The 23100-nt window shown below is 37.6% G+C and overlaps 2 protein-coding genes across 4 annotated transcripts; one reads left to right on the top strand and one right to left on the bottom strand.

Annotated features, from left to right (window-relative positions):
- Nucleotides 1-220: 220 nt before the first annotated feature.
- NANP (N-acetylneuraminic acid phosphatase) lies at nt 221-5119 on the bottom strand. The gene is made up of 2 exons (XM_025171577.2): nt 4290-5119; nt 221-2096 (listed from the first exon to the last, which is right to left on the bottom strand). The coding sequence occupies exons 1-2, from the start codon at nt 4671-4673 to the stop codon at nt 1410-1412; spliced, it is 1071 nt and encodes a 356-aa protein (XP_025027345.2). The 5' UTR covers nt 4674-5119; the 3' UTR covers nt 221-1409.
- On the top strand, nt 4292-22551 carry RNF212 (ring finger protein 212). Of its 3 annotated transcripts, none has more exons than XM_088144694.1 (10): nt 4292-4412; nt 11005-11066; nt 12059-12133; nt 13759-13815; nt 14162-14229; nt 14792-14837; nt 17160-17223; nt 19097-19169; nt 21224-21423; nt 22398-22551. In XM_088144694.1, exons 2-10 carry the CDS (start codon nt 11022-11024, stop codon nt 22433-22435), a joined length of 666 nt encoding a protein of 221 aa, XP_088000820.1. In that variant the 5' UTR covers nt 4292-4412; nt 11005-11021; the 3' UTR covers nt 22436-22551. The 3 variants fall into 3 exon arrangements, with proteins under 3 accessions (XP_088000820.1, XP_088000822.1, XP_007435905.1); XM_088144696.1 differs by lacking the exon at nt 4292-4412 and adding an exon at nt 4447-4566; XM_007435843.3 differs by lacking the exon at nt 4292-4412 and adding an exon at nt 5256-5616.
- The last annotated feature ends 549 nt before the right edge of the window (nt 22552-23100 follow it).

The raw sequence follows: 23100 nt of genomic DNA, 5'->3' as shown, positions 1-23100 counted from the left end.
TGAACTGATATTCAAAGAATAATATATTTAAGAAACCTTTGGCAAATTATACACCATAGAGATATCAGCACTATACAGTGGTAAAATACTGGCATTAAAATCAGTACTGATATACATTTATAAGATTTTAGAATTACAAGAATTTAGATGCTAAGAGATCAAATTTGTATGTTCAGATTTTTAAAAAATCAATAAATTTAATTCTTCAACAGTCCTGTTTTGTGTCTGAATTTCTCCTGCTCAAAAGAAAAAATACTAATACTGTATGGTATAGGTTTCATTGAAGTTTACTGGGTTGTAAGCTTCAACGAAATCTAAACAATATTGATAATTTTTCTCTTTTGAGTGGGAGAGTGTGCATTATCTTGGTTAATTGTGTTTGCCAGGTAAGATAAATGGAGTTGGAAGACCTCAGCAAAGGGGAAAACATTGTGTAAGAATGGTATTTAAACGTTTTCCCATCCTCTCAACTGATCCTCACCTGCAAATGCTAACCTACATAATAACACTGCAAGACAAAACTGGAAGAGGCACGTTTGCAGTATATTTTACAATTCTGCTCTGATTCCAAAGAAGATGCTAAAAACTATATCTAAAATTACAGTGAAGTTAATGTCGTAGATATACCCCCAGAAAAAAATGTACAGCCTGAAGGACTGAATATATTTTGCCCTATAATCTTGCAATATTTTTCACGCTCACAACATAATAACTTGACATTATATTGACCACCAGGAGGCACCGCATGACTGGTTTCATCCTACCGTATCAGGATTCATCAGACAAGCACTTCAGCTTAACTATGCTGTAGAGTTGCTTAAAATTATGGGAAAAAATGCAGTGGTGAGTTGTCAGGTCATATCTGCTCTCTTTGAATTACTGTAACCAAGAAATATACTTATTTATGATATCACTACACAAGCTGGCTGAGTGGGTGTTGTCTTAGGACAGAAACCAGTTTCAGTTGCTAGTTCCCCGTCACAGACACCCAGATCTCCTCCTATAAAAAAATGATATTGCTGGACTCTTGTGAGAGTTTAGTGAGTTGCAAGATTCTGGCTTGGGGCAGCAAAAAATGGCTACCTCTTTACAGTCCTCTTAAAGTCACATTTTGTACTTTCATGAAACGTCACATGAACAGCACGTAACAGACTCAAATATGTTTAATATGGGACAGAATGTAACAATTAAAAAAGACAAAACAGAGCACTAAGCAAATCAATTTAGGCTTCATACAGAGAAATGCCCTTTAACTATAATCCCAAGAGGCTAAAGCAGTGTTTCTCAACCTTGGCAACTTTTAGATGCGTGGACTTCAACTCCCAGAATTCCCCAGGGGAAGTCTGGGAGTTGAAGTCCATGCATCTTAAAGTTGCCAAGGTTGAGAAACACTGGGCTAAAATCTTAGATCACTTGGTGAGACTGTCACATATATTATTTGCCACTTGATTCATTTCTAAATTTTCATCTACTAAAAGTCTGGGGAGGTCAAGAAGAGAAGAAATGGTATAGTGAGGAACAGAAGATGTTTCCTTGGGAACTGTTCCAGTTTTATTTATCCAAATGGTTGCCTTCAAACCTGCCTTCAACCCTCCTTGGATGTCCGTGTCTAAGGAGTCTCCAACCATCACACAGTCCTCGGGCTGAACCCCTAGAAGTTCACAACCATGATGAAAAATGGATGGTGCTGGTTTCTCTTCTTTCTGCTCTCCCCCTATAACAATTGCATCAAAGAATTCCTGACAGGCACAGGCTTCAATCTTCTCTCTTTGTGTCTCAGTGTCTCCATTTGTTAGCAGAAGCAAACGGGCAACTTTTCTGAGGTTGCAGAGGATCTTGCGTGTCTCCTCTGCCAAAGTCAAGTGTTGCAGGCGGGTAGTTTTCCAAAGAAAATAACATTCTCTAGCCAGCTTCTGATTGGCTACCTCTCCCTTTACCTCTTGTATAGCTCCTTCCCAATGTTGGATCCTTAGATTAGTAATAGATATTTTAGATGGATCATAGCACTCTTTGCGGAGCTTGGCTTCGAACTTACCACAAATCACGTCAGCTTCTCTTTCAGTGCAGTGATACTCAGATTGTAAGAATTTGATTACCTATGAAAACAGGGACAAATCAGAACAATGTCAGATGTTGGCTTAAGTTTACTTCTCCAATTTGGTGCCTTCCAGAAATGCTGGACTCAAACTTCCAGAGTTCCTAGCCAACATACCTGCATACTGGCTAGGAAGTTTACATCAACCCATCCCACCTGGTCTGGCAGGGAAGGCATGTTGCGGATCCCATCAGTAAAAGAATGTCAACTGGTGGGTCCTAGGAGGAGAGCCTTCTCTGCCGTTGCCCCTGCCCTATGGAATACTCTTCCCCCAGAGGTGAGGCGGGCCCCGACGCTCCTAATTTTTTTGAGGGAATTGAAGACTTGGCTCTGCCAACTTGCGTGGGGCAAGGAAAGATTCAATCGATCCTGGGGATGGCTGGCGCCTTGACAACGCTCCCTGAGTTTATTAACACCTAATTAACATCAGCCTCTTGGAAGTATCAAATAGGAAGTTTGTTTTTAGCATATTTTAATTAATTAACAATTTAATTATTAATTAATATTTATCTATTTTAATCAATGTTTATTCTGTTGTGTTTATCTATTTTAATCAATGTTTATTCTTGCAGTGTTATTACGTAGGTTAGCGTTTGCAGGTGACAAATTTGGAATATAAATAAATAAATAAATAAATAAATAAATAAATATAAAGTTTGGAAACTGTAATTTAATAGAATTAGAGCAGTGTTTCCAGGGCTTGACAGCTTCTGGACATGTGGACTTCAGCTCCTAGAATACCCCAGCTAGAAGTTGCTAAGGTTGAGAAACACTGCTGTAGAGAGTCAAAGGGGAAGACTGTTGCTGATACTATTTAAAACATCATTGTTCATTACCTTCTTTTTGAGAGATTGTTCAGTCATGACTTTTTTGTTTTATTAAAGAATGATGAATAAAATTACAGAGTTACAAAGAAAGTAAATTAAGAACAAAAATAAAAGCAAAGGAAATAGAGGAAAATAAAATTTTGGGATTTTGTGTTTTTGTATATTTATATGAATATATAACAATAAAAACATTTTAAACAACTATATACAATATTTCTATCCAGAAGAACATTTGTACAAATACAAGTTTCAGAAAAATGTCAGTACAGCTAATAAACAATTAGAACTGATCTCTTGTCTATAGATCATAACTGAGTCTCCCACAAACACACACTGTGTGTAGAAAACTGGGATTCAGCTTATTAGGCAGGTTACTAGTCTCTGAGCCAACCCCTGGTTTGGAGACCTGGACCAACTAAAAAAGCAGATCACCAGCAGTGGCAGTGGAAAGGGGCTGCGTGCAGAATGGGAGAGAATCTCTGACACAGGTACCTGTCAGCTGTTGTTCAAGCTGCTTTGGATCATGGATTTACCACTCTTTCAGAAGAGCACTAAACCTATGTTAAAAAACCCCACAGGTTTAGTGGTCTTCTGGAAGAGTGGAAAATGTATGTTCCAAAAATGTGTGTGCCGTGAAGCAGCAGGTTTGGGTTGATCTAAGTCTCTGAGTCAGGCATTGGCTCAGAGGCCTGGCATATAAAGAGCTTCCTCTCCCAGTCCAGGCACCTGAGTGCAGAGGGAAAGTTTTCTGTAAAATGGCTACACTCACAAATGGCAAGTGGCCTTCTATAGCCGGTGCTGTTGAAAAAGGAGGGGGATTCGGTCTTCCCTGTATGGGAAATAACAAGCCAGAACAGAAGCAACGACGATTGGCAATGGGGTAGCAGAACCTACGCTGGTTTAGTTTTCTGTTGCCCGCAGACGGAAGGAGAGACCTTTAACTGCATGACGAAAAGACCCTGACCAGTTTGCAGCTTGAACTACATTCCTTTTCCGACAGATAGCAAAGCATGTCCTGGAAGACTTCCTAGAGCAGTGTTGTCCAAACTTGGCCACTTTAAGGTGAGTGGACTTCAACTCCCAGAATTCCCCAGCCAGCCATGCTGGCTGGGGAATTCTGGGAGTTGAAGTCCACTCACCTTAAAGTGGCCAAGTTTGGACAACACTCTGCTAGAGGCAGTATATCACTATTACCCTTTCGTTTCACTGGTGCACCGGAGTGAGGTGGGGGGTCGCGATTTAAAAGGCTTTCAAGAGCCAAAGTCAGCGCAGGGTGGCCCTATCTGCCAGTCAGCCCCTGCCAGACTCTACTACGTGCTGCCCTTCCTTGTTTAAGTGAAGAAGGAAGAAGAGCGGATAGGAAGTACCTCTGCGATGGCCCTCCTGCCTGCAGCGGCGGTGTCGATCAGCGTGTTGTCCAAGTCAAAGAAAACGGCTTTGATCCCGCGCAGCCCGCAGCGGCGGCTTTGCCCGGCGCGCGCCAGACCCGGGTATGCAAGCCCCGAGTCTGCTTGGCTCATTCGCTCGCCTGGTTGGCGCTGAAACGAGAGAGCGACGCCCGGGTTCACCGGGGCCTCCGTGCTGATGGTGGTGCCGGCGTTATCCGCCGCTCGTGCGTGCAGATTTGCACGCTCGCTCGTGCACGTCAGTGGTACACCCTTTCTTTTTCCGATTCTCTTCCGGGATAATCCGGGGCCGCCTGTGAAAATTAGAGAAAGCTCGAATTTAGCTTTGCCTCCGACGCAACGCATTCTGATCCTCTCTCCCACGCCTGTTCATTCATACATTTAGGAATCGTTCCTCTGACAGTTCTTATTTCATACGAACGTGTTAACGCTTGGAGTTTTCAGTGGTTTGCTAATGCAAGGCGACCCCGAAAGTGTTCTCTCTGCTGATCCTAATTTCCAATAATTGTTTTCGAAAAGCTAAGCAGGGTCCGTTCTGGTTAATATGTGGATGGGACGCCACCTGGGATGATTAAAATGGGAGGTTGAAAAAACACCCCATCAGAAAACATTGGCAAATCACTTATTTCCGAATTACCGCCTAGAAAAGTAAACAAATATATCTATAGAGTCATCAAGCTCGCCTATGCTGCATTTAACACTGTTTCGTTAAAACAGCCAAAGTTTTACATCTTTCCATTGATTTCTATGGATAGCTCCCACCCTATACTGTATAAATTGTAAAAAAAAAAAAAGTAAAATTTTTTTGCTATCTGATCCCGGAACTAAAAAGATCAGTAAAAGGGATTGCCACTTTTACGTACGAGTTGTCTTTTCTCGCAAGACACCGGGGGAGGGGCTAAATAGAACGGGGGCTCTATTCAGGTTTCTCTCCGCCCAGTTAGCCTCTTGGAAAAGAGCGCATGCGCACCACTGACGAGCGCGGCCTCCGCCGCCTTTAGGCGCGCTGTTTCGTTCGCTCGTCAGCGGGGGGTGAGAGTGCTGGCGTTTGAACTGCGGAGCAACGGCTGGTGGTTGCGGGTTTCTTGAGTCCGAGGAGGCGGCATAAGTGTATTTATGGGTGCCTGGATGTAGTTAGAGGCAGAGAAGAAGAGCCAGCTCCAATTCCTTGTGTTAATGGCTGGTCCGATATTCTGCAATGTATGTTTCCAGAAGCCCCAAGGAGCCACTCTAAATTTCAGCCTGACCAACTGCGGCCATGTTATCTGTGGGCAGTGTCTCCAGAAAGGTAACCTGCCCAGGGGTGGCAGGGCCTGACAGCCCGCTGCAAGCGATATTCACAGGAGCTGCTCTTCCCGTTGGCTGGGTTCACACATTGTGCTAAGCTATGGTGTGGTTCCTTGGTTTGAACCTGGCTGACTGTGGCTTATTAAACCATCCCTGATTAAGCCACACTGACTTACCATAACAGGTGAATCAAGTCACTGAGTCGTCCTGAGGGCATTTTTGGCCATAGCTCAGGTCGCAGTCTTAAGATTACTAGGATATTTAAGGTTAGGTGCATGTGGTTTTTGAAAAAAAAAGGTACATCTGGTGTTGGTACTGATTCCTTGTGGCTGTTTGTAGGGTCCCCACATACAGAGAGGTCTGACAAAAGGGGGCATACTTTTCATGGAATATTTCCCCATGGAACAACTTGTCCCAGGAGGCAAGAATGACCTTTGCCCTTCCAATATTCCAGAATCTTGCTAAGCTCATATTTTTCTCAAGGCCCTTCAGAGCCGCACTATGTAGAGTGATGCAGGACCGTGAATGAATGCTGATTGAGACTGTCATGGTAATATTATTGTAATATAATTAAATGCCTATTGCATTGTTTTTATATTTATGATTTTTATCTTGTGTATTTTTCAACTATGAAAATTCATTGTGACTGAAGTGGTGTAAAGTCCTATAAATAAAAGCAAGCAAGCTCACATTAGGTCAAATTCCAATGCATATCAGAGTTTCCATTCTCTGGCAACATAGATATATGCTTCCATGTTCTATTGTATTGTATTGTATTGTATTTTTATTTATTTGTTTATTTATTTATTTATTAATTAAATTTTTCAACCACCCATCTCTCCCCAATGGGGGAACTCTGGGCGATAAATAAAATGAAGATATATATATATATATATATATATATATATATATACACATACATACATACACACACACACACACACACACACAGACACACTATATATAGGTAGTCCTTGTTTAGCGACCACAATTGGGACTGGCAATTCAGTCTTTAAGTGAAGCAGTTGCAAAGTGAAATCACGACTATGCTTTGATCTTATTTCATCTTTCTTTTGCTTTACAGACCTGCAAAGGTCATAAATGTGTGGACTGATCATAAAGTTACTTTTTCATCACTGTTGTAATGCAAACAGTTGCTAAACAAGACTGTTGCTAAATGAGGACTACCTGTAGTTCCTTTAACTATTACCTATCAGATTTCCTAATACAGAGCTTGTTAAGTTTATTGTAAACTACTTTGAGATTTTTTTAAATAGTGGTATATAAATATTTTAAATAAACGAATAAACCTGCTTAATGTTAACTTACATCCAAAGAGAAGGGTGCTTCAGTGTTCACTGCCATTAATTCTCCTTTCTTGTATTTGGAATGTTTACAATTATTCAAGCATTTCCATGCTTTAAAGTCAGTATTGAAAAAGGTAGACTGTACTGCCTAGACACACACTCTTTCTTGATCTCTACACACACATACACACACACACGCTGTGTTCAAAGCATCTTATTCCCAGATAAGTAGGTGTAGGTTTGAAAATATGGTTTGAATTCTGAGTTCATTACGAGCAAGATAGGATGGCAGACAACTTATTTTATTCTTCATACAGTTCCTTCTGTCCCTAAAAATCTGGTCCAAATTTAGGAGACCTTCCATACCCTCCACTGGATCAAAAGTTATATTAATTTATAAACCAAATGGCTGCCTAGCTCTTAAATGATTCTGGGTGGCATACAAATTAAAACTTACATCCAATACAATTTAAAAAAACACAAGGCAATAACCTGGGGACTAAATCATCCAACTTATTGATAAAATTTCCACAAAGGCATAAAGTTTCTAACCCAAAACCTGGGGAAAGAGCCAGGTCTTCAGAGCCTACTTAAAGGTCAGCAGGATTAGAGCAACTCAAACCTCCAAGGGGATGTTGTTCTAGAATGTAGGCAATCTGACAGAATAAGTAAGTAAACAAGTTTATTGTTGTAAACCACAGGTCATGATGTAAAGCGTGCCATAAAATACAATAAAATAATAAAAGAGTGAAATTGTAAAGTAATAAAGTATTAGATGTAAAAAGGTTACAGCAAAATAAAGCCAAAGCTACAGCTAAGAATTTAAGTATTTCTAAGTTTAAATGACAGCAGAACAAAATAGCAACTTGGTTGCTGACAGTTGGGAACACATCTGCAAGAAGATAGTTCAATTTTTCAAGGTTGGAGCCCTTGAGTTCACCTGCCATAAATAATTTGGCCCTGATTTCATTGTAAATGAGGCAGTGGAGGACTTAATGGATAACATCCCCCACTTGACCAACACCACAAGGACAGAGGCGTTTGATAGGAAACTTACAAAATCTCCCTTCAAGATACGTGGAGGGCATGGTCTGCAGGCAAAGGGATGTTAAAGCCCTTCTCAATGAAGCACTGGTTATGTTAACCAGGTACTGGGAGAGGCTTCTACGTTTTTATAATGATACCAAGATGAAAATTTGGATGATTGTACTGCAGTGGCATCTTTATCAGCATACCTTTCAAAAAGCCCATCTCTAATATATTCTTTGTTCCAAGATCTGAGTTCTCCAAAAGGTGGTAGGGAATACATTTGTAGAATGGGTAACAAAAGTTTAGTCCATTGATTCCCAGCTGTATAATGGAGAAAACAGAGTTTAGCAAGATGAAGGCTTTCTAGTTTCTTCTTGTGCCCCAACAATGCAAGATGTATTCTAACAGTGATGGAAAGTAGCCCTACCTCCATCTTTAAATAGACAGCTGGCCACTCTCACAGTTTGCTTAGTTCAGTAGAAACTCTTATTGGCTCAGTATATGGACAGCTATAAATGGAGGAAAAACATTGGGTTCAACTTTGTGCTGAGATACATGCATGGGGCATGGTGCTGTGTGTGGAGATACCATTAGCCACCAATTCCCAAAATTTCCTCTTATTTTTTTGAATTAAGCTGAGGCCAAGTTCCTTCCTTTGATCCCTATAGTAGGATAACTTCTTAGTCTTTAATAAATTCTTATATTGGGATTGAAATTGGTTCAATAACTGAATCAAGGCATCTGCCCTTTCCTCTCTAACTCTCCTCTGTAGCTTTCTCAGAGCTTGTCTTTTGTTTCTACAGTCTTGGTCATACATCCTTTCCTTGTATTATTCCTACTAGGATAACAGGTAGTAAGCTGGGAGCTTAGTGCACTATTAATTGAACTAAAAATATGATATACTGTACATTGGATTGATTCAGCATCTGTGGAGTATTTTAAAAAGCAGTGATTTTCACACTGAGGTTAGGGCTCCATCTGCAATTATATTTAACCTGGGTGATGCCATCAAAATTATGGTACCTCCGGGGGGGGCGGGACTTATAAGCCAAAAGAACCAAGGGTAGATGATCACTTTCTGCTCGGTTGTGGACATCAGAGGAGCTAACCTGGGAAATGAATGCAAGAGAAATCAAGATGTAATGGCTTCAAATGAGCTTAGAAAGGTATAATGCCCCTGGAAATGTCAAAGTTGGAGCCATGGAGATTGTATAACCTATACGTAAAGGCCAGATTCAATAAGGAAACCCCTTGTTTGTTTAATAATTTGTCCGTGGAGGACCAGGGCAAATACCATTGATCCTCTGGACTAAACTCCATCTTCCTAACATAACTGCTAATATCTTTGCCAATTCTGGGGTTAAAATCACCAGCCAGTAGGATATTTGCATTTGGTAATATTTGTTCAGCTGTCTCCAAAAGGGTTTGCAGGGAGGACCAGGACTTAAGATGCAGATTTGGGTTCTGTCCTATTGGAAAATAGACTTTAATGCAAAGAATGAACCCAAATATTTGCTATCTGTCTGGACTACCTGGATATAATCACTGCCTGACCAATCCCTTTGTTGTGTATGGTTCCTTTCTTATTAGCTGAGATCAAAATTGATAACCCACCATTTGCTCTTCCATACAAACCCAATTTAGTGGCAGAAATGGTACATGAGCAGAATCCTGACAAGGAAGGAGAAGAAATATCCAGGCGTCATGTCTCCTGTAATAACATGATGTTAAATTCTGACAGGTACTGTTCAAGACAGGTATCCAACCAAATTACTGTGCCACCCAGCAATATTCCAAGAAGTGGCTGTTATGTAACCTGGAGCCTTAGGAGTGAGGCAATTGGTCACATTTGAAGTGTTATGTTCTTCTAGGTACAAGAAGGCATACTAATGAAGTTGTACTGATGTTCTCATCAGAATGGGAAGCATTAGCAGGCAGCAACTTTGGACTATCAATTAGTTTGCTGTCTCTGGGCCTGGCTGGATTTGCAAGCTGGAGATCTTGGTTAGAATATACTTTTGAAACAGCAATTTTCTTTTGTCCTTTTTTCTGATCTAGGCCTTCAGATAGTACAGTATGAAACAGGTTGTCATTATCTGAAACTGAACAAGATGGAATCAATTTGGGCTGTTTTAGAATAAAAAGACAAGTGGGCTTGCTGGGGTGTAGGGTATTTTCCTTCTGTGGCGGGTTCGATTACAGGATTCAGAGAGCTTGTATGCTTTTCTGCAGAGTTGCTGTCAGATGAGAGGTCCAAAGATATCAAGTCAATTAAAGATTTGGCTGCCGCTTAGGTTAGCAGCAATGTTTGTTTCAATTCATTCAGTCGTCTCAGTATTTCTTCTTGTTTGCAGTTTGGTAAGGCTTCAAAAGAGTTAATTAATCCTGTTTCTAGAGCTTCATCAGTGCCAATTTTTTCTTGCATCATCATTGTGACAGAGTAGGCACATTACCTGGGTCTCATAAGATGACACTGTTTTAAAGATGGGACTGGAACATGCGCATACTGTTAGGTCTTACTGGACGGGCAGAAACAATGGGAGAAAGGAACAATTTTATTTTAGAAAACCTATCTATAATTGAAACTTGTGGAGTCCTTGGTGCTCTCTGAGCTTAGTTGTTTGTTTGCAGACATTTCATTACCCAACTAGGTAACCTCGATGTTACCTAGTTGGGTAATGAAATGTCTGCAAACAAACAACCAAGCTCAGAGAGCATCAAGGACTCCACAGTTCAACCTTGAACTACATATATTCTCTTCTAATGGGGTAATTGAAGCAGTCCTTGCATTTCTGGGTGAATCCCATTTCTGGGAAAATCCAAATATTTTCTTTTTAAGAAATTTTCCGGTACAGTATTAAGGCCTTGTCTAAGCATTTGCATTGCAGTTATGTTTAAAAAAGACATGATGGATATGCTGCTTTAAAAAAAAAACTAAAATAATTCCAAGTCATAATTGTGAATGACACAATATGCAATTTATTAGACATTACAATACATATTTGCCAGTAAAATAACATGTAGTACAGTATTCATTTATGTTTATTTTGTAGGTACAAAAGATGAGTGTATGATTTGCAGAGCTCCATGTCGTACAATAGTCCTTTCAAAAAAGGTACTGTATAGAAAGAAGTACATATAGTTACAGTACATTCAGTAATTTTCAAATGTAATATATATTTTCATAGGTTCACAGAAACAAATTCACAGAACCTATTCTGTGAAACACATTCACAGAAACAAATACAGTGTGATATAATGATTAAGGTGTTGTACTAGCACATGGAAACCCAAGTTCAAGACTACTTTCAACCATGGAAGCTCATTGAGTGATATGGATTCTGTCACTCTCTCAGGCCAACCTGTCTCACATGGTGTAGAGAGCCAGGGAGGTAGCCTTGAAGCAAATACTCAGAAACTGTTATGTAAACAAAAAGGATAGAAGCATTCTTTAAATGCTGGGAAGAGAGAGGCATTAAGAAGAAACTCAGGTTGACCCTTCCCTGACCCACTGGGCTATAAGAGGGAAGGGAGGAAAAATACAATCAGACTTGCAAGTTTACTTTACTGTATAGCCTACCTCAGTAAAGTATACTTCTAGTCTTCCTGTGGAGTCAGTTTCCTGGTCTGGTGTACCTTGTAGGGCTGACACATGGGAGTGATTGTGTGGAAAAAATGGAGGAGGAGATGCTGTGCACATGGCTTTGAGTTCCTGGAGGAAAAGCAGGCTATAAATATTGGTGCCAATGGTACATCATTTTAAATAAGTGTGTTTTCCTTCTGATCATGGAGCTATGCCCAAGTATGTAAACATGCACACCACTGGTAGAATACTTAGTATAGTTGATAGTGGCACTTTTGGTAGCTTTCTTTGGGGTGGTGATATAGTGTGATGCTGTGACAGCACTTAGAATTCACTCTTTTTGTGCAGTGCTGCACATTAGAGCTATAATAACCTCTCTGTAGCTTCATAAATATCTTTCTAAAGAAATTAATATCTCCGTTACTGAGCAGAATTGCTTATTTTTTTAGTATTTATATACTTGAGTTTTATTTATTTGTTTGTTTGTTTGTTTGGTAATGTGTAATAAATACATTTGGCTACAGGTGAATTCAGATATCCAGTCACTGTTTATGGGATTAGATGGGTTATGCAGAAAATATTCCAAAGAAGTCACACAAGTGAGTTGTTTGTGAATTATTGTGAATATGTTTCATCATGAATACTGTATGCTAGATCAGAGGTTCCCAAACTTTCTCGGTTCACAGTGCTCTTAGTGTCTCAATAATTTTTTCACAACGCCCCACAGTTTCCAAATTGTGTGCTATGGTGCCCTGGAGTGCCACAGTGAACTCACAGAGCTTCATGCAGTGTCTGATAGACGTCAAGTATTGCTGTGTTTCCCTAAAAAATTTAAAATATCCTATGGCTCCCTGTGAGTTCACTGTGAGTTCACAGAATTTCTGGACCATGATGCTAGATTATAATCTTCATCACCAAATTGTCACTGACCCACAGCAAGAAATTGAATTTAGTATTGGTTTGTAATGAGATTAAGTAGTTTCAAATAGCTATGGTTAATTACTTTTCATGTAACACTAATAGAAGACAGAATGTGATTTTGATACACAGTCTTGAATGAGCACGTAAATGCAAATCTAGGCATGTTTCATCCATCCTCTGTAATGTTTAAATGTAATAAAGCTCCATTGTACTATTAAATTTACAATATCTAGAATAGTATGAAATTGTAATACGATAAGGATTTCCTGGCGGCAGTCAGTCCTGAGCCCTTAGTGGTCAGGATTCCTTTAGCAGAAATTGGATACTGCTACAAGTGAAGGTTTAGAGAAAATCAGAGAATTAGATGATCCAAGCTGAAATATGATTTAGCTGTGTCCAGTGATAAGGAAAATTAGTTGAACATTGCTGTCTATGCTTGCAAGTAGTATTATGGCCTTAAAAAGAAGCAGCTGTGAGGAAAGTCTTTTCTTTTTTTTAATGAAGATGAGTAATTTCATGATAAATCAACAGAGTTTGGTATGCAAGGATTGTAATATAGTAATTAAAAAATCAGGATTCATTATTTATTATTCATGTTGAAATGCGTCTACAGGCTAAGAAGTTCCTATCAAAGGGACTGGGGAGGGAAACAGTGTAGAGCCACATTCCTTCAGAAATTGCATAAGGAACCTTGAGGGTTTGCCCATTTGCCATAGGATGAGATACAATCTACAAGAATAGGTTTAAATGTTTATTTTAAAGTTTGGGACCTCTTTAAAAATGTCAAGAGCTGTATGCCAGGAAATAAAGCTGTTACTCACACCAAACATTTATGACATTTCAAGTTTTCAGGAATGTTTACACTCTGACTAAGCTCACATTTTATACTAAACCTTAATATGGTTTTGGCTTAACATGTAGCTTGTACAGTATTTTATGGCTTAGCATATGTGAATTAGATATATTGTGGTTTATGCAATAAAATAATGTCGTTGTGTAATGTGTGCTTCAAATATGTCATTTCATCTACAAGTGATCAATTCATTAAATTCATGTTAGTATATTTGCACATGGCATGAAGCTTAGGCTGAAACATTTCTGAAAAATTGAAGGAAATTTTTCAGAAATGGAAAGGAAAAAAATCCTTAATGTTTACTGTACTCCCCACATCAATATGGTGCTTGGAAGTTAAGTATGCACTTAGATATTTAACTTCTGCTAGATTTTTATTACTTATTTAGATGTTTATCATAATATTATTTAACAATACCAACCATTGTTCCTGTGTTTTCTTAATTTTTAGATTGCCCAGTTTCAGGAAAAACACAGAAGACGTCTATTAGCACATTATAGAGAAAAGGTACTTTGGATTCATGTTGAATTGAATATGGTAGTGTATTAAGGCTTGATGAAGTCACATTTCTGTTGTGATATGTATTAATAAAATGTAATAGATCAAATAACATACTGTACCAGCATTATTGATAGTTTAAATGTCAGAACATAGCAGATGCAGACGGGTTCCTAGTTCCCACTAACACATGGGCCAAATCAAGGCCTTTTGGTGTCTCATCTAGCAGTTAAAATATTTTGACTATGAGTACTGATCCTTTAGTATGGAATATTTCCGTTAAACACGGTTGAGTTTTATGAGTGACAAGAAAGATTACAGAACTTAAATGACTGAAATAGATTATTCCATTCAGATTACAAAGCTGGAAACATATCTTAAGAGAGCCTCACAACAAATCCAGCATATACAACAATTACAACAGTGAGTATTTTAAGTATTAACATAATAATTGAATTTTGAATAGTTTCAAAGATATTTTGTATTCTTAAATAATCATAATCCATCAGAATAATTCACTTTCCATTAATAGTAACCTTTAAACCTGAAAACATGCATCTGGACATCAGAATAAACTCCACTTAACTCAGTGGAATTTAATTTTCAGGTAACATATTTAGTATTGTGTCATATAGATCTAAAGGAAGCAGTAACATTGATTAAAATAATTTTAAACTTAATTATATTTTTATGAATTTTCTGTATTAAATTATATTTTTTAATATTTCAAGCTGCCTTAGGAAAAACTACAGCCTTGGTGGCAAAAAAACCCCAAAACCAAACTTACCTAGCTCATCCTAAAGGCATTTGAAAAGTGTAGGTATGCTGAAACGCATTGTAATGAAGATAAATAGCATGTTGCCTTATGTTATCATGCTCCAATTATTCTATTATTTGAAACTTAAATAAAAATAGTATATGATATAATACAAGCTTAATTTTTTTACCTTATTCAATTATTTTAATATTTGACACCTTTTATCAGTCGGGATTCATCAAAGGAGGTAGAAGTACCACCTTCAGTAAGGAAAGTAAGTTTTTTTTCCTTTCTATCTACCAAGATACAAATAGTTCCAGTTATTATTCAACGATTAAACACTACATCAAGTTTGTGGAAAAGGTTCTCTGTTATTTAGGATACTTCCTATCCTGACTTCATAAAGGCGTAACCTGCTGATGCAATATGTTGAAATTTGATCAGTAATCGTTTGGAAAGCTAAAAACGAGTGTTAGCACTTCTCAAGGTGCTCTCTTCTACACACATATATAGTAATTGTGGCTGCTCCTTTTGTTTAAACCTGGAACTGCTCAAATTACATATGAAGTATAGGGTGGGACTATGCAGTTGACTGCTGTTATATTTTCTTTCTGTCCATAGCCTGTTGCTTGAATTTAACTAGAAAAGTAGTATTTGGGAGTAGGTATGTAGTGTTGCAACTGAAGTGAATGTAAGGTTAATTCTGATCTGTTCGTTCATGTTTAGTTTAAAAATTTGCCCATACCACTTTAAATAATTTCATGGAAAGAAATTCTGCAAGTAATGATTTCTTGCCTTTGTCTGCAAGGTGAGAAAGGTTCACCTGTTAGACTTTGACATGTATCTATATACATCATGCTATTCTCTTTTGGAATAAGCTGTGTTGTGCAAAATACAGAAAAGTTGTAAGAGTAAGCAAAAGAAATTAAAGGCTTGAGATAGGAAAAAAGGAAAAGAAAGTACAGTTAAACTTTAACTGACTCTTATTTAGCAGACTTTGGATGCAAAGGACCACATTTCTGACTGGATATCTCTCTGAAATAACGGACAAGTTTATTGCATCCAAAATGGTCCAGATAAGGCTATTAAATTTATCTTAATTATGACAACCACAGTGATTTACATAATTTGCCTAAAGATGTAAATGCAATGCAAATGAAGTAAAACATCATGATGATTTAATAGACATTCAAGAATAACAGACACTTCCGCCCCCCAAATGGTCAATTAAAACAAGGTTTCACATTGTGTGACTAAATCTAATTTAAATTCACCATTCACTATAACTCTCCATACCTTTTTATTTTTACAAACCATCCTTGCTTCCCTCACATCCATGCACAAATTCATACACTCATTTTGCATTTTGCACTTTAAACTTCTTACCTCTCTTTGAGTATCTCATCTACACCATCCAATTATAACTTCCTCAGTCTTCCCCTTCTCTCATTATCTGTATACAAAAATGCACATGCATTCACATCCCCCCCCCAATTACTTTTCTTACATTCTAGATTGTAATCTTCCATATGCTAAGGACATCATCAGGTGGGCCTGTTGCCTTTAAAACTCAGGCACCCAAATTGGCCTGGAGCTGATAAGAACTTGATCTCTGAATTTGGGAGAGAGAGACTAACTTTGCAAAGTAGCTTTTTCACTCCCCTCCCCCAACAGTACGAAATCATAAGCACTTCAGGCAAAGCAAACAGCATTTATTAAAGGGGGGGGGGTCAAGTCTTTATATCATGGACAGAAACAAATGATACATACATTCAGTATATGTGATGTGTCAGAAAGCAACAAATCAAACAATAAAAGACATTGATGTGCAATAGAGGCTTTGCTTTGTTAGACTGAGAAAAGATAGACACCCTTAAAATATATTGCATCTCCTCTTTTCCCATCTGGATTTGTTTCTTTAACACTTGCAACTTTAATCAAGGACTTCAGAATACACTCCTTATTGTTTAGTTGCTGAAAAGGCTAGTAAAAAAGAAATAGCTTTGGCTAAAAGGAACGCATGGTTTCTTGAACTTCAAAAGGAGGCATGGATGCCATTCTAAAATGCTAATATCTCCTTTATTAAAAAGCTAATAATGAAGCCTAAAATTCCAGGTAACAGACCCATTGATATTAAGTCTTCCACCTATCAAAGCTTTGGTCAGCTGAGGCTTTCACATACAGTAATATGTTTTAGTAATATAGAGAAAGTACCTTGCAAGCCTACATTTTGTTGTCTGCAGTCCACCAACTAGGAGACTCACATAGCTTGCAGGATGCTTAGACTTTGGCTGTTACAGATTCTTGTCAGAAGATATTTATAGCAGAGGAAGGGGATAATTTATTGTTGAGCCAATTAAAAAAAATCCAGCTCTGTTCTTGTGAATTGTCATAGGCTGAATCATCATTTCTTTTAAGTAATACAAGTTAGTAATATTTCTTCTCAAAAAAGTGGTACATTTCTGACAAATTAAAAAGTTCTTAGTTCAGTAGCAACAGTAGCAAGGAAGCAAGAAATAACTTATAATATGAAATAATTAGTTGCACTCCATGTTTTTAGTTTATTATATTGTGAATATTTTTGAATTATATGCAGACTGAAACAGTAGCTGGCCCAACAAGAATATCACTGATAAGTCCACCACAGAATGGACATATGGGTAAGAGCAAATATTGTTTATTTGTTGGCATTGAACAGGATATATACTGTATGTTTGGGTTTAGTATTCTGTAATGATTCTTTTTTGCATACATTTCATATTCTGCTGTCTGCTCCCTGTCTTCTAGTGAAGGATGGATGGATAGATGGACAGATAGATAGATATTATTAATTCTGTTTAGTGAAAAAAAGAAAGAAAAAGTATGGTTAAGATCAGGTGTACAAATATGGCATGAGTAAATAGAATGAAAGAAATTATATAACAGTACACACTATTAGAACTAAAATTGTTGGATAAAATTTGTGTCTCAATCTAAAAGGCGAGGTAAATATTCAGCTCATAATAAAACAATTTGACAATATAAACATAAATCTTAATGGCCATAGGAACTTTATTAAAGTTCCCATATAGGAGTCCTAGGGCCAGGCTATTGAATCTGGCCCTAAAAAGAAACCTTAATTATGATAGAGAAGTTAATGAGTAGATATAAATAGTTGATTTCTATCTGGAGTGGTTGAATCATGCTGAGATAGAACTGGGGATAAGTCCTTTCTCATTCTGATGATCAGGGTCCCAGGGCTGTTCTCTAATGACTCTTTTAGCCTGAGAGAATTCAAGGAAGTGTAAAGATTCAAAGAAAGGCCACAAAAGAAATTTTTTTAAAGAATTCCTTGCAACCATGAAGATTGAAAGTTAATCAGGATGAATGAAATCCATTCAGCTGGGAAATAGTTAATAGACAAGCTCTCAACTTGACCCTCTTTGGGCCAATCTTAAGTTCCAAGATCACATTGGATATATAGCTTGGGGCATAAAGCAGTGCTCTGATAAACACAGCTTCCTACTATTTCCTTCCACCTATAACTTGGTTAGGGACCTAACTGGGTCAGAGATTTAGCTGTGAATAGTTTCAAAGCCATAGGAATGTATTCTCTGCCTTAAGTATGAAATTTTTAAAAAGATGTCTGAAGCTCTTCTTTGAGTCTGCAAGACCACAGAATCAATTTAGGTCTAGTTGAGTGGAGTCCCCTTTTGGTCATGGGTAGTACTTGGGTTATGTCCATCCATTCAGCAACCATTCAAAGTTATGATGACGCTGAACGAAGATGACTTACAACCAGTCCTCAGAGTTCCAGCCATTGCAGTATCCCCTCACGGTCATCTACTTGCTATCCAGATGCTCGGCACCCAGCTCATGATTATGACATCACAGCAAGCTACGGTCATGTGATTGCAATTTCTGATATTTCCTGCTGGGTTCCCATAAGCAAAGTCAATGGGAAAGTTGGCAGGAAGTTGGAAGTTGGGGTCATGTGAGGTTCTCGCTTAACGACCCGCGTGATCCTCGTTTAACAATGGCAACTGGGACTGCTGGAACTGCTGTCACAGTTAGTAGGTTTGAAATTAATCCCATGTATTCTGGAATTATTAGGTGTGGGTAGATTTTGATGATCCATATTGTAAGAAAATATAATTACCTAAGTGACTTTTTAATGGATGTTAAATTAAATAATCTGTAATGTTTTATGTTATACCTGAGATTGCATATAGTTAGCTACCCTCCAGGCTTCAAGCTAGATAATTTTGAACTTTCTAGGTTTCTGCACTAGCCTAAAAAGGAGGTGCTGTTTCTTTAAAAAATTTTCATTAAAGTTCAACTCTAAAGCAGTGGTACTTTTTTCACACTCAGATAGAAGCCTGCAAAAGGTTGGGATCTTTTAATGATTAGCAGAGAGGACTGTGCTAACATGATATCTGAAGCACTTCTTCCAAGTAATTTTTGAAGTTTGCAGTGTATTTCTGGAAATGTATATTCAGATAATGGATTATGTAAAGTATAACATTCTAATATAATCAGGAATATTATTTACAGGTAGTGTTACATGCAGAAGTTCTCAATTGTCTGGAATGACTTTATTTCAAAAAAAGCCACCAGGATCTATAAGGTAAAATGAACTTTGCAATGTGATTCAACAAAAGTACCCTTTCTACTTTGTCATTTTGGTGTTTACAGCATATTTCTGCTGCCCAGAGCAGAAGGTCAGATTGGCTTTGGTTTATTCAGATTTCTTGACTGAACTATTATATTGTGAAATTTCAAGCAACAAGTTTTATGAAAACAAGTACTACCTATATTTTTTTTCTTTATATACTGAATTAAATAGAAACTTTCCTTCAACTATTAGCATCTTTCTTTTGGCTTATTTGAATTTATAGCAGTAAGTCTATAAGTAGAAAGAAACGTTGATGTACAAAAATAAATGGATAATTAACAAAAAGCTTACATATGCAAGACAACACCAAACATTGCAAGGCTCAGTTTTCTAGTGACTATTTTTGCTTTTTTAAGCTATAAACAAAGTTCGCAGACCATATGTGTGTTACTGCTCCACATTTCATGCCAGCCTCCTCTCTCCCCTGCCCTCCAATGGCCAGGAGATTGGCAATGGGATGATAGGGTGGCAGCTCCACTTGATATTTCGGGGATATGTTAAGTGCAGTTGCTGTGACAGCTGCTACCTTTCTTCTCCCCAGTGTCCCTGCACTCTGTCCCCAATACAGATGTTGTAGGTTTGTCCACAGGCACTGAGAATGGGAAAGATGGCAGTAAGTATTGATATAATGGTCTTTTAGAGTTTTGACTTTATAGCAGCTGCAGTTTAGTGGTTTTTATAACATGGCCTGCATAAGTACTTGATTATCTACCCTGCTTGCTACCAGTTGTCTCTTGCTGCTTATTGCCATCAATTCCCATCTGCCTCCTGGGAAGCTCTGAGGTTATTTCCAGAGAGATACCCAGAGCTTCTTACCCAAGAGTCTTTCAGGTTTGGCACTAACCTTAAATGATTTTATTCATACTAGGTAGTTTAAAAAAACAGTCATAGCAACTCAAGAAAAGATTGCCATCTATCCCAATTCCTTAATAGGAATGTTCCTAGTAGGGCTGGAGCAGGAAACTAGACGTGTAGCACAGACTTCATGTGATAGTGAGGTTTCATAAGGGGAAAAATGCATATTTTCCTTTTAATATACTCTCTGAACTCTAGAACTAAGGTTTTAATTGTTGTATATGTGAAGAGTTTCTCAAAAAGTAGAAAGGGGAACAATCCTTTCCCTTGTTTCTTCCTCATGAAACTTCCCACAAAACCTAAGGAGAGGAGGGCTTTTTACAAACATCATCCTGATTCCAATGATACACTGAGCAGAATGACAACTTTCAGTTATATAGTGTGGCCCATATGACACTCAATAAAGCTTTCAGTTTTTACTGCTTGCTCAAGAGGGCAAAAATGGGGAATCTCAAATACTTCAGCAATTAGAATAGAATAGAAATCTTTATTGTCATTGTACAACTTGTACAACGAAATTAATGCCACCCCAATGCAGCTTTAAAAATATAAAAACCATAAAACACATAAAACACATAACACACATAAAACACATATAAACAACCTTCACATTCCATATTGCACAACCCCTGATGCTGCATTAATACTGCACTATACGATAGAATTCAGTATAGTTGCAGCTCTAAGATAGAAGCTATTCTTCAGCCTGTTGGTCCTTGTTTTCATTATCCTGTACCGTCTGCCAGGTGTTGGATATATGGGCAAACCTCAACTAACTTCTGAGCAGGTCAATTCTCTCTTCTGTTTTTGTCTGTTTTTGCTTATTTTGTTTCTTTCTTCTCTCCATACTTGATATTTATCTACTTTTAATAGTTTGTTAGTTCTGGAACCTACTTACTATTCATTCTTGTAGAATAATTTTTCTTTTCTTTTTTTAAAAAAATATAAACTAATAGAAGAAACAATGTTTTAGAATCATTATATCTTCTAACAGGAACGCTCCCATTTCATCTATTTTGTCATTTTCTGAATAATGACATTTCTCAGTTACTCAGTTTGTAGTAAGGGGAACAAGTCCACTGCTACTGTACACAAAAATATGTATTCTGCTTTCACTGATGATACAATGTTCTTGGTCATTTTATTACTAGATCATCTCCATTAAAAATGCTCAGCAGTGGGAATTCTTATATGTCACCATTTGTATCATCACAAAACAGTAGAAATCATATTCCAAATACTTTTGGAATGAGATCTACTCAGCCTTATCAGTCCACATCACCATCCTCACTCTCATCTGGGATAAAACATCCAATCACTCTTGTTAACCTTTTACAAAGGCAGCATTTAGGTAAGTGAATTCCATGAAGAAGTAGCAATAGTCCCATCCAACGTTAAATTGCTGTTTTGTGTAAAATGTAATCTTTGGGACAACAGTAATACCCTCTGATACTGACAAGTGATTGCTTCTCTGTTTAAAAATACTGGATATTTTTCTGGGGTTCACCAGCATTGTATTATATGTATGGGCTCTTGTTTGTCCAATGAGATTTTGTTTTCCCCTTCTCCTCCCCCTTCTGTAACCACTGCACTTCCTCCAAATCTGCTTTGAAATGTTCTCTAACCTTTCGGAAAAAATTGGGAGGAGAGGACATAGGGGGTACCCATTCTGCCAGTGGGGTTGTTCTGCTCACAGCACATGCAATCTTGAATGCAGTCATCTGCTGCTTCTGCAGCTAACCTATCCCGTATTTAGGCAGACCTGGCCTTGTCTGTTGACCAAGATGCAGTGTAAATATTTATTGTTATGTACTCAAGTTAAAAAAAAAGAATCAAAGCTAGCACATGGTAAATATTTGCAGTTATGGTTACTTTCTAAATTGATTATTCATATAAATGGAAATAATTTCATCATGTAAGACCTTGAACAATATGGTTGATAGAGTGGTGATTCACAGAAATACACATTATTTTGTACTTGACTGATATACAAAGAACTTTTAATTGCGTGGGAAGAAGTGTTAACACATATTTTGTGTTAGCTAAATTATTTTCCTGCTATAATACTTTACATATACTTTACAAATTAAATGGTTTTATGATAAATGTGGTTCTTTAAGCAATTGTGATTAAATGCCTGCCATTTTTATTTGGTTTTTGCCATTATTAGGGCAATTTTATTGTAAACCCGCCCAGAGTTACTTCCTCATGAGATGCGCAGTGTCCAAATTTGAAATATAAATAAATAAATAATTTGATTACAATGAACAGTTCAGTATTTCATTTGAGTGATAAACATTCTAGTTTGAAATTTCTCTTTTATAGGATCTACTAATCTTCCTGGACATTCATTACAAAAATAAAATTACCTGCAACCTCTGTTTGACAGGAAGAACTCATCTATTCTATATTTTAATTTTTTTATAGAAATGTACAATGCATACCATTGTAATAATTGATCTAGCTTGATTAAACACTGTTTGAGATAAATCTTTTTTGGTGTTTTTGTTTATTCATTTTTTTTCCTGAGGGATCTTCCTTCCCTACTACTATGAAATCTTTGCTAGGGCTATGCAGGGATACTTTGCTTTGATAGACCTAACTGATACAGAGCTGCTTTGTGAAGCAATAGGGCACCCTCATTTATAAGAGTCACTGAAAGTGATTATGTTGTTTCACTTTGCCTATTTGGACTGCCTCTTACAGCTGTTCTAGTGGACCTGAAAAGGCTTCTCTTCAGGCCTAAGTTATCTTTCACTGAAGGCTTTGAGGCAACATGAAACACCTTGCGACGCAAATTCCTACTTCTCAGTGCAAAGCATCTTGCTGAGGCAAATCCAAGCTGCCTCACACAGGCCTACAATTTGCTACTATTCATTGTTCTATCCAACTTCAGAGATCAAACATTCTGATCTCTGCCTTTTTGGGTTGGTTAAAAAATCCCAAGGAAGCTCTGCAAAATGGATCAATTTACTAATATGTGAAAGAGACATTCTGTCTTGAATTCTACTTTTTCACATATATGTTC

The sequence above is a fragment of the Python bivittatus genome, unplaced genomic scaffold, assembly GCF_059951505.1.
Source record: "Python bivittatus isolate LINGU-HERP-01145 unplaced genomic scaffold, Pbiv_v1 ctg000020_np1212, whole genome shotgun sequence".
Lineage (NCBI taxonomy): Eukaryota > Metazoa > Chordata > Lepidosauria > Squamata > Pythonidae > Python > Python bivittatus.
Note: the sequence above shows the minus strand (reverse complement) of the source record. Positions and strands in the feature narration are given on the sequence as shown.